Source organism: Bos taurus, chromosome 5 (genome assembly GCF_002263795.3).
Source record: "Bos taurus isolate L1 Dominette 01449 registration number 42190680 breed Hereford chromosome 5, ARS-UCD2.0, whole genome shotgun sequence".
Classification (NCBI taxonomy): Eukaryota; Metazoa; Chordata; class Mammalia; order Artiodactyla; family Bovidae; genus Bos; species Bos taurus.
The window spans coordinates 58505376-58518349 of NC_037332.1; the positions used below are offsets into that span (position 1 = coordinate 58505376).

Consider the following 12974-nt stretch of genomic DNA (forward strand, 5'->3'; position numbering starts at 1 on the left):
CTATTTTCTTTTTCTATAATTTCTGCTTTATTCTTTACTACTTTTTTCTTTGAAGTTTAGTTAAGTTTAATGTCTTGTTTATCTCCTTTGCATTAATGCTTATATAATTGGTTTCAAGATTGTATTAATTTTTTTTCTAATGGGATTTGGACTCCAAATATGCTGCTAGTCATCACTTTTTCTGTATCTTACAAATTTGATACTTCATAACTTTATATGATAGAGGAGTCTGGCAGGCTACAGACCATGGGGTTAGTAAAAAGTTGGACAGCAATCACTTCCTTTGCCTCTAGTTCTTCCATTGTTTGTTATTGTTTAGTCACTAAGTCATGTCCAACTCTTTTTGACTCCATGGACTATAGCCTGTCAGGCTCCTCTCTCCATAGGATTTCCCAGGCAAGAATATTGGAGTAGGGCTCCATTTCCTTCTCCAGGGGATTGTCCAGACCCAGGGATCAAACGTATGTCTCTTGAGTCTCCTGTATTGGCAGGTGGATTCTTTACCACTGAGCCACCTGGAAAGCCCATGGGATGTGCATAGTTTGCTAATGCTGGCAGTTTCAGACATGCATGTGGAAAGGATGGTTTGTAAGAGCAATCTCCATATCTGATTTCATCACTAGGATAATTATCTCAGGTAATTTTCATAGCAAAGATGGTGCTTTTCCTGTTTTCATATTTCTCTAGTTAACATTGTTTGACACATAAAATTTGATATTTGCTTATATATCAGATATTACTATATTCCATAAATTTTTTCCAAGTTCTTTTAAAGAAAAAATTAAGGCAATGGATATATATATTTACATAAATAAATAAAAACATATACAAGTAAATATATATACAATGTAAGTACATGTGTATGTTGTTGTTTAGTTGTTAAGTCATATTTAACTTTTTGTGACTCCATGAACACACCATGAAGCACACCAGGCTTCCCTGTCCTGTGCTGTCTCATCGAGTTTACTCAAACTCATGTCACTGAGACAGAGATGCCATTCAAGCATCTCATCCTCTGTTGCCCCCTTTGCCTCCTGCCCTCAATTCTTCCCGGCATCAGGGTCTTTTCCAAAGTGTTGACTCTTTGCATCAGGAGGATAAATTATTCGAGCTTCAGCTTTAGCACCAGTCTTTCCAATGAATATTCAGGGTTGATTTCCTTTAAGATTAACTGGTTTAATCTCCTTGCTTTCCAAAGGACTCTCAAGAGTCTTCTCCAGCACCACAGATCAAAAGCACATATTCTTTGGTACTCAGCCTTCATTATGGTCCAGCTCTCACATCCAAATATGACTTCTGGAAAAATCATAGTTTTGACTGTACAGACCTTTGTTGGCAAACTGATATCTCTACTTTTTAATACACTGTCTAGGTTTGTCATAGCTTTCCTTCCAAGGAGTAAGCATCTTTTCATTTTATGGCCTCAGTCATCATCCACATTGTGTAGGTACATCATTTTATACATTTATATGACTTAATACACTTAAATGATCCTTTTATACATTTATAGCTAAAAATACTAATGCCATATGCTGTTTGAATAAATTAGGTTGTGATAAATATCATCACAATGAATATTATTGGAAGTACCTACATTAATAGAAGACTAGCTTCAGCCATTTCCTTATGTTATATCATAGGGAAATGCTATGGATCATTCCATAATGATTTTGTGCTTATATACATATCTGGAGAATTGTATTTTAAGAATATTGGATCCAAGACACCATAAACAATTATATTTCTAAGACTCAATAAAAGAAGACAGAAGAGATAAAACAATTATTTATCATTTCTCTGGTAAAAGTTGCTGTGTGTTTGTTATAAATTTTCATGAAATCAATGTTTTGGAGGACAGTATCTTTCTCACAATATCCTTAAATGCTTGTTTCACCTGCTGGTTCCATAAGGTATAAATAAATGGATTCAGCATAGGAGCCAAGGAGGCATCAAGTACAGCAGCCCCCTTTGTCAAAGTAATCATTTCTTTTGCTGAGGTTTTCACATACATGAAGATGCAGCTTCCATAGAGATTGAGACAACAATCATATGTGAGAAGCAGGTTGAAAAAGCCTTTTTCATTTGTTGAGCAGAGGAGATTCTCAGAATTGATCTGAGGATATAGAAGTAGGAGAGGATTACCAGAATCAAGATGGACATGAGCATCGGCACAGCTAAAACAAAACTCAAGAGTTCTAGTGTGCTGGTGTCTGTGCAGGAGATTTGCAGCAAAGGAGCAGAATCACAGGTGAAGTGGTCAATGATATTGGAGTCACAGAAATCCAGCTGCAGCCCCAAGATCAGTGGAGGAAAGATCACCAAGAATCCAGCCAGCCAAGAGCCGCCTACAAGCTGGTAGCAGATATGTTAATCATGATGGTCATATAATGCAGAGGTTTGCAGATAGCCATGTAACGATCATAGGACATAGATGCCAGGAGAAAAAACTGTTGAACTGAATAGAATCAAGAAAAATAGCTGAGCTACACAAGTGTTATAGGATATAGAATCGTCTCCAGTTAGAATGCTCATCAAAAATCTAGGGATACAGACAGAAGTAAATGAGATTTCTAAGAAGGAGAAATTCTTGAGGAAAAAATACATGGGAGTCTTCAGATGAGAATCCAGCAGTAAAAGAATGATGATAGTCAGATTTCCACTAACACTCAGCACATATGTGAGAAATGAAAGAAGAAAATCACAGCTTGTATTTTTATATTATCAGTCAGACCCAGTAGGATTAAATCTGTCACTGATGATCTGTTTCTCATTTCTGGCTATTGATTTTTGGCAAATCTTGTGGCATAATCAAGACAGACAACAATAAATGGGTTAGACAAGAATAAATATTAACTTCCAGTTTTTAAAGTAATAATTGTATCTTCACCAAAAGTATGTACATTCTTCATTTCTTCCAGTTTCATTATTCATCTTAGATTTGTGTCTTTTGTTTAATATCAGTCTTATTACTCTGCATAATGTCCTTTGATTTCTTGCCACATGTTTCACTCTGCTTTCACTTACTATAATTGCTACTTGGGAAATCTAGTCATTGAACATGAGCTCTTCTCATGCTTCACTGTTGAGCTAACATGGAGAGAACATTACTCTTTTGCTATTTAAGCTTTTTAGGATTAAAAGTACTAACTGATGATGGAAATAATTGGTCAACCCAAATCTAATTAATATAGGTCAGTGACATTCTGAATGTTCTCTGAGAAAATAGCCAATCATACACTTACTTGTTCATATATTTCCCATTTCTTCTAAAATTTAGAGTATAAGTCATTCTAATGTATTCAGAACATTTATGTATATTAAAATGATTTATATAAATAACAAAATATTCTGTAACCAAATACTTATATCATTTTCACATATATTAATGAGGCCTCTGAACCCCTAAATTTCTTTTTGCATTACTTAACATGAAAATTTAAGTTCATGTTTTTACTTGTTGGTTCCAGGCATGTGTATGTTAAGCAACTTCAGTCATGTCTGACTCTTCACAACCCTATGGACTGTAGGCCACCTGGCTCCTATATCCATGGGATTATCCAAATAAAAATACTGGAGTGAGTTGACATGCTCTCCTCCAGTGGATCTTCACAACCCAGGGATCAAACTCATGTCTCCTGTGACTCCTGCATTGCAGGTGGATTCTTTACTGCTAAGCCACTGGGGAAGCTCTCATGGTTTCATAATGCCTAATAATTCCTTTTGAAAATCTACCAAATAATGGTATCAAGCAACATGTTCACAAAGTATGCTAATGATCTCTAAGAATGATTCACAAGTGAATTTACATGAGAAATGCACAAATACTTTACAGGTATCTAAACATATTGTGGATACCAATACCAAGAGTGTCCACATGTCCTTCTAAAGTATAAGTGTAATTTAAGGAAAGCGACATATGCTGCACATATTTCTACTAATTGCCATTGAAAGTGCTAAAATCCAGAAACCATCATTTAAACTTCTCAAATATTTAGATAGTTGATTTTAACTTTAATATTAATATGCATATATATTTATATGTATTCTTATGTATTCATATATATGAGAGATACAGGCATCAGAGAATCAATGCTATATACAATATAAAAGCTGAAAACATATGAAAATAAATTGTGAATACTTACATAAAATTGATCATAAATCACCATTTAAAGTTCTCAACTATTTAGATTATCAATATAGCTATTATATTAATATGTATGTATACTTATGTGTATACATATATATTCATGTATATGAGAGACAGGCAGCAGAGAATCAATGTTATATAAGATATAAAAGCTCAAAAAATGGGCCAAAGAACTAAATAGACATTTCTCCAAAGAAGACATACAGATGGCCAACAAACACATGAAAAGATGCTCAACATCACTCATTATCAGAGAAATGCAAATCCAAACCACTATGAGGTACCATCTCACACCAGTCAGAATGGCTGCGATCCAAAAGTCTACCAGCAATAAATGCTGGAGAGGGTGTGGAGAAAAGGGAACCCTCTTACACTGTTGGTGGGAATGCAAACTAGTACAGCCACTATGGAGAACAGTGTGGAGATTCCTTGAAAAACTGGAAATAGAACTGCGTTATGATCCAGCAATCCCACTCCTGGGCATACACACTGAGGAAACCAGAATTGAAAGAGACACGTGTACCCCAATGTTCATCACAGCACTGTTTATAATAGCCAGGACATGGAAGCAACCTAGATGTCCATTAGCAGAGGAATGGATAAGAAAGCGGTGGTACATATACACAATGGAGTATTACTCAGCCATTGAAAAGAATACATTTGAATCAGTTCTAATGAGGTGGATGAAACTGGAGCCTATTATACAGAGTGAAGTAAGCCAGAAAGAAAAACACCAATACAGTATACTAACGCATATATACAGAATTTAGAAAGATGGTAACAATAACCCTGTATACGAGACAGCAAAAGAGACACTGATGTATAGAACAGTCTTTTGGACTTGGTGGGAGAGGGAGAGGATGGGATGATTTGGGAGAATGGCATTGAAATATGTATAATATCATATATGAAACGAGTCACCAGTCCAGGTTCGATGCACGATACTGGATGCTTGGGGCTGGTGCACTGGGACAACCCAGATGGATGGTATGGGGAGGGAGGAGGGAGGAGGGTTCAGGATGGGGAACACATATATACCTGTGGCAGATTCATTTCGATATATGGAAAAGCCAATACAATATTGTAAATTTAAAAAATAAAATAAAATTAAAAAAAAAGCTGAGCATCTTATGAAAATAAGTTGAGAATACTTATTGTCAAATGCTTAATGGTTAGAGTTAGATATTTAATGTGATATATTTGATTCTCTTAAATCAGAAGTGATCAATCATAGATATATTTTCTTCCCTCCAACAGAGCTATAAATCCCTCATAAATATATTTTTATCCCATCTCCAAAAACCTAATGAGATATTTTCCACATATCTTTTCCCAACATTGTCCAAAAACCTGGAATCTTGAAATATTTCACCTGTCATATTGACATAAACCTCTAGATGAAAGAAATTTGCTGCTATTAATGCTGCAAATTTGAGAATATTTCTTTAATAGGCTTCTCTGCTATTTTGAGGTAAGTGGGCATATCCATTTATTTTTCTTTGAAATGGAGTCAACTTACCACCTTTAATGTGCTTTGCTACATATAACTTCATAAATATTCCTTGAGATAAATTTTTAATGACTTTTGGGATAAACAGTAATGGGGCACTAGTGAATAACATACAAGATCTGCTTTGGTAATCATGTTTTAATTGGTTGATAATGGGACCTATGGCGCAGGGGAAGTTTGAGGAAATCATGCAGCTGGATGTTAGCCAATATTTGAGGAGAACTGAGGCTAAGCAAACCAACATGCTCTGATTTTTATTTTCATATGATCTAAGCATGATTCTTAAATGGTGTGCAGAAATCTGTTTAATGTGAAAAAAAATATGGCACAGAACGACTAAAGAAAAACACCAAGTTCCATGGGCTGTGAAATGTTGTTAAAATTATGAGGACTTTTTGAGATAGAGCATTTTAGCAAATATTTCTTTAGATTGAATTTGCCTTTCAATACTTGAGCAAAGTCACTAAAATTAGAAGCACATCAGATTTCATTTTTACATTTACTTATTCCTTCCGACTTCTGAGTATGAAATCCAAGACACATTTATATAAAGAACACGATACTGGATGCTTGGGGCTGGTGCACTGGGACGACACAGAGGGATGGTATGGGGAGGGAGAAGGAAGCAGGGTTCAGGATGGGAAACACATGTATACCTGTGGTAGATTCATTTTGATATATGGCAAAACCAATACAATATTGTAAAGTTAAAAAATAAAATAAAATTAAAACAAAACAAAACAAAAGAATATATATGTAATATATATCAAAACTATTCTTCATGGGGTCACAAAGAGTTGGACAGCATTGAGTGACTAAGCACACACACACACATAGCTATTCTTTCCAGGTGAGCACATTAAGTGGAGTTTATCCCACTGTGACCAAATTCAGTGTTAGAAATATGCATTAGTATAATATCTTCTTAATGAACATATATAATTAAAATCTATTCAATAACATTTTTTACAATAAATAATAACATTTTAGTACTAGAAGTCTAATCAATAAAAGTTATTAAAATACATCACAACCACAATGTCAAATATAACATGAATAAAAACATCACGTGTATCTTTCCACTTCAAAGAACTTGTTTTGCCTTCATGTGATCTTACTTTTAAGAAAATCTACTTGAAGTGTATATTTATTTTGAAATATTTACCTTCACTGGTAAGTGCTCTTAACAAATTATAATACACATTGTTGATACATCTTTTTTTCTTTTTGAATATTTAATGATTTTTTAAATTTTATTTAATTTAACTTTACAATATTGTATTGGTTTTGCCATATATCAAAATGAATCTGCCACAGGTATACATGATACATCTTTAAACACATTCTAATTTTTGAAATTTGCCCTTGGCACTTAGTAATATTAGTTCCCCTGTCACAAAGTAATATTTAAGCATTCAAAGTGAGCATATGCATTTATTTCAGTTACATAGTTGAATACCATTTTGATATTCAGTTGCTGAGTTTTGTGTTGGTCTCTGTGACCCCAGGGACTGCAGCAAGCCAGGTTTCTCTGTCCTTCACCATCTGGAGCTTGCTCTGACTCCATAATCAATCAAATTATTACTTTGGGATATTATGAATGATCAAAAATTTCTAAAATAAATCATATATTAGAATAAGTGACACACATTTTTATATAATTGTTCTATTTCATTTTGAATGTAGATTCTACAAATGAAATTACTTTTCCTCCTTAAAATTTTCATACACATTCCCATACAACTGTTTGTGTTTATCTCATATGTTTATAAGAATGGCTATTTTACCATAAGCTCAGTGCTACAGGATAGTTTAAACTCATATCAATGTTGTCAAGAAAAAAAAAAATGTCTGGGTGTTTGTTTCTGAATAGATATTCTATTTTGGTAATATATTATTGATTTCATAATTTTAATTAAGGTTGTTTACCCTTCAGTGTGATGCTTACCCAAGCCATGTCTTCATGATGAAATTTAAATATGAGATACAAGGCCCCATGTACTTGGTAGAAGTGGCTTATTCATACTGATAGAGCTCATTATTGTAAAATAGAATTTTACGGTAATATGAAAATCTGAAAAAATGGTAAAAAGAGGTATACATAAAAAGAGAAATATCACAAACATTTAGTTCTAAGGGGTAAACTGAGAAATAAAGCACTAAATAAGGGAAGAGAAAAGAAATAAATGTAGTTCTTCAATAAAAATCAAGACATTGAGAAGTTAGATACATTTGTGCCCATCACTGATTAGTCAGAGCTGGTTTTAAGGGATGGGCAGCCTGATCATATACCTGCTTGTCTGGTTAAAAGCAAACCATAGCAGCAAAAAAAGAAAAAAGCAATGATACTCATTTTCTGTACCAATCTGTTTTCGAAAGTACTCAGTTTCATTAGTATATGCTTGCTAAGAATGTGTCTACCTCTACATGAAAATTTCATCACTGAAAACTTTTTTTAAAACATTAATTTATTTTTATTTAATTTTGACTGTGCTGGGTCTTTGTTGTTGAGCATGGGCTTTTCTCTAGTTGGGGCAAATGGGGAATACTCTTCGTTGCAGTGTCCCAGCTTCTTACTGCAGTGTTTTCTTTTGTTGCAGAGCATGGGCCTTCGGCGTGCGAGTTTCAGTAGTTACTGCCCCTGGGCTTGGTAGTTGTGGCACAGGGACTTAGTGGCTCCAGGGCAAGTGGGATCTTCCTGAACCCGGGATCAAACCTGTGTCCTCTGCATTGACAGGTGGATTTTTAAACAATGGAACACCAGGGAAGTCCCTGAAACCTTTTTAAAGGCGATTTATTCACACTGGGTTTTACTACATGATCTTTTTGACTCTGATTGGTAAGATTGCAAGCCTGATGAAACATGACACTTGGACAAGGCAAAGGGCCAATTCTTTGCTTTCATAAATCTATCTGGTCTATGTTATCCTTTTAAGCATATCTGTAGGTGGCTATTACCTTAGGAAGTGCTTCTATCTCTGGAGGTAGACATGTTTTCCATACAACCAAACTGGCAAAATGAAGTTGGCTGAAATAAAATCGAGTAGTTACTCCAAAACTACTTCCTTCTCATTGTCAAGCAGGATTTTCTGCCATCTCCACCTACATCTCAGTTGACAATGTGACTCAGACTATGTGACTGAAATTAATCACTATAACAATAATAATAATAAATGTTAACATTATTGCACCATTACTCAATTACTAGCAGTTTTAGATGCTTAAACTATATGTAACATAACAAATCTAGGATTAAACAGAATTATTGACTTTCCTTTGCATGTGAAAATTTTGCAACCAAGAGAAACTCAAGCTACAAATGGCAAAACTAGAGGCAAATGTAGACAACTTAATTCTAGCATATATATATTTAAGCAGCATCCTATGGCTATGAAACATAGTTCATGGTCAGGGATCAAAGAGATGATTCTTTAATCAACATTTACTCAGAGGGGTATCAATAAGCTTCTTCCAACTGATACTTTTATTGAACTGAGTGGCAGGGAGTCTTGCTTTTTATCATAAACTGAAAAGGATGAACTGAAGTCTACAAGGAACTGTACTATCTATTATGTGATGAAGAACAATTTATTCTGGAAGAATGAAACAGAATTAAACCAAATGAAGATAGATTAAAATCTTTAACAGAGAAAAGGGGAAGCATTTGAGAGAAAATATGAGCAATAAATAGTTATGGGATAAGCGAATCTATCTTTCCAGTTCCTGAGTTAAGCAGAATTTTCTGGGATCCTACAAATCTTCCTGAGTTTTTTGTTCTATATCTTATTTCCCCCTTAACTTGATTTTACTTTTAATGTTTATTTGGCAAGCAATATAATCCCACATAATATATTGGTCAAATCTTATCAAAGTTTATTAAAGATACCAATAGAGAAAAAATACTAATAGTATTTGTATGTATGAAGTAAGATTCTCATAATGGAAAATAAAATATTTTCAAGCCAAATACTGCCATCTCTGTATATAACTACCTTCTAAAAATCTATTTATATGGTATTGCAATTTCTTTAAATATTAGCTCTATAAAAGTTCTGTATTCAAGAAATGTTTATTAAATAAATAGTTTCTGCATTATTTTTCTTATCTAAATTATCATACAGTGAATTGCTAAAACAGACATAAATGTAGAAAAGTATTTTTCCATTACTAATCTGTTGTTCTGATGACAAATACATAGAATATTTAAACATTTTTATGTAGAATGTAAGTAAACTGTAAGTTAAATTTCATGCTCAAAATATTATTTTTCAACAATGCCTAACTCCTATATTACTTAGTTATTTCTACACCTTTATGACTGAGTTTCCTCTATTTCACTTGATAAAAACCATTAAAAGTATAGTATGCATAAATATATATATATATATACATATATATAGACATATATATGATTGTATACTCATATAGCACATATATACATATTTGCATGCTTCTAGAGACATGAGTATGTACTTTTGGATTTAGACATATATAAATTAATAGTAATTTTATTCTACTCAAGTATTTTAGGTGGTGTTTAATGTCGTGCATATTATTTGAAATTAATAAATGGAGCTTCCCATGTAGCACTAGTGATAAAAAGCTTGCCTGCCAATGCAGGAGTTTTAAGAGACGTGGGTTCGAACCCTGGGTCAGGAAGATCCCCTGGAGGAGGGCATGACAACCCCCTCCAGTATTCTTTCTGGAGAATCACATGGACAGAGAAGCCTGGTGGGCTACAGTTTGCTGGGATGCAAAGAGTCAGATGTGAGTGAAGCAGCTTTGCACTCACACACATGTTAATATGTGAAGGGCTTTTAGTTCTAAATTTAAGTTTATAATACGAAATCACATAAGAACACTCCTAAATGATACTGTGCTAAAGTTCATACAAGGAAGATTTACAATAAGAATATTAAATTCAAAATAGCCTAAACAATGCTGTTTCTGTAAAGAAATAGAATAAGGTAGAATATATTTTAGAAAAGATATTATTCATTGGTTCTCTAGTTAAAATTGTATTTGTTTTAGTTAAAATTTAAGTCAGGTCAATGTTTTGAGAACATCTTTCTCACAACATCCTTAACCGCTTGTTTTACCTGCTGGTTCCGTAAGGTATAAATAAACGGATTGAGCATAGGAGCCACAGAGGTATTGAGCATAGCTACTCCCTTTGTCAAAGCAACCCCTTCCTTTGCTGAGGTTTTCACATACATGAAGATGCAACTTCCATAAGAGATTGAGACAACAATCATATGGGAGGAGCAGGTTGAAAAGGCCTTTTTTCTTTGTTGGGCACAAGGGATTCTCAGAATTGTTCTGAGGATGTAGGAGTAGGAGAGGATTACTAACATCAAGGTGGACATGAGCGTCAGCAGAGCTAAAACAAAGCTCATGAGTTCTAGTGTGCTGGTGTCTGTGCAGGAGATTTGCAGTAAAGGAGCAGAATCACAGGTGAAGTGGTCAATGATATTGGAGTCACAGAAATCCAGCTGCAGCCCTATGGTCAGTGGAGGAAAGATCACCAAGAATCCAGCCAGCCAAGAGCCGCCTACAAGCTGGTAGCAGATCTTGTTACTCATGATGGTTGTATAATGCAGAGGTTTGCAGATAGCCACGTAACGATCATAGGACATAGATGCCAGGAGAAAAAACTCTGTTGAACCAAGAAGGATAAAGAAAAAGAGCTGAGCTGCACAAGCATTATAGGAAATAGATTTGTCTCCAGTTAGAATGCTTATCAAAAATCTAGGATTACAGACAGAAGTAAATAAGATTTCTAAGAAGGAGAAATTCCTGAGGAAAAAATACATGGGCGTCTTCAGATGGGAAGCCAGCAGTGTAAGAATGATGATAGTCAGATTTCCACTAACACTCAGCACATATGTGAGAAATAAAAAGAAAAAAATAGCAGCTTGCATTTTGGGATCATCAGTCAGACCTAGAAGGATGAACTCTGTCACTGATGTTCTGTTTCTCATTTCTGGTGGCTGATTGTTGACAAATCTTACTGGCAGATACAAAACAGTAATAAATTGATTAGATAAGCATAAATGTCTGCACCCGTTTTTCAAGTAATAATTTTATTTTCACAAAAAGTTTCTGGACTTTTATACATATATTTTCCTTCCCAATTTTATTATACATCTTAGGAGTGTTTCTTTTGCTTAATATTAGTCTCATCTGTAGGACGTAATGTCCTCTGATCCTTACTGCATGTCTATTGTGTCTTCATTTATTACTCTTGTTACCTGGAAAATCTGGTGATTAAACATGAACTCTTCTCATGCTTCATTGTTAAGCTAAAATACAGAGGAAATTATGTTCTCAAGTTGTCTTTTCCAGGCATTAAAATTCTGACTGATAATGGAAACCAGTGATCTGCCTAAACTTAATATTTCATAGGGAAAATTCTAAACGTTCTTTTGGAGAAGTAGTGAGTACTACCTCTGTTAATTTATTTATTGCCCTTTTTAAAAAATACAGAGACCAAGTCATTGTAATGTATTCTAGACTTTTATTTATATTGAACTATGGTTTGTATAATATTATCCATATTTTAAAACCCAGAAGTCCATTCAATTTCCAGAATTTAGAATCCCTTAACCCTTACCTTTATTCTTGATTTCTTAAAAATATAACTTTTCATGATATGCAATTAATGTACTGATTTTAATAGATTGTTTAAAAACTTCTAATAAAATAAGTTCTACAGATTGACTTAATAGCTTAAACAATATATTTATAACTGTGTTAATGAAGATCAGAAATACTCATAAAATTAAAATATGAAATATGCAAACACTTTATATATGTAAATGACATATAGCTCTCTAAATGAGAGCTATCTTGGACATCCAGGCCAAGAATATGTATCAAGTTTTTGTAAAGTGTGATTATACCAAAATTAAGGAAAATGTGGTGTGTTCTACACATTTTTGTTAATTGATAGAAATCACCATTTGAAATATCTTTACATTTCAGTTTATTGGTTTAACTATTGAATATATATGTAAGATAATGTACTGTAATAATATTATATACACTGTATGTAATTATATGTATCAGAGAAGAAGAAAATCACAACACAGGGTCATAATCAATGCTTTGTAGTAAATAGAAGCATCAGATTAAAATAAACAGAATACTTACATATGATCAAAAGACTGATGATTTGTGTGACACATTGAATACAAACTAATGTGCTCAATTAAGATAAATCAAAAGAAAAGTAGTAGTCTAATGCTTCATGGAGAAATGACTATTCTCCCTGTCTTTCCATAAATCTCTCTATTCTTCCATAAAACCCTTCAT

At 33.8% G+C, this 12974-nt stretch overlaps 1 protein-coding gene and 1 pseudogene across 1 annotated transcript; both read right to left on the reverse strand.

Moving 5' to 3' along the window:
- On the reverse strand, nt 1832-2765 carry OR6C296P (olfactory receptor family 6 subfamily C member 296, pseudogene; annotated as a pseudogene).
- Nucleotides 10709-11641, reverse strand: OR6C76 (olfactory receptor family 6 subfamily C member 76). Its single transcript, NM_001390516.1, has one exon. The coding sequence runs from the start codon at nt 11639-11641 to the stop codon at nt 10709-10711; it is 933 nt and encodes a 310-aa protein (NP_001377445.1).
- Nucleotides 11642-12974: the final 1333 nt, after the last annotated feature.

Bases quoted from the DNA above. Each gene is read 5' to 3' on its own strand.
- OR6C76 (NM_001390516.1), bottom strand. From the start codon at position 11,641: ATGAGAAACAGAACATCAGTGACAGAGTTCATCCTTCTAGGTCTGACT.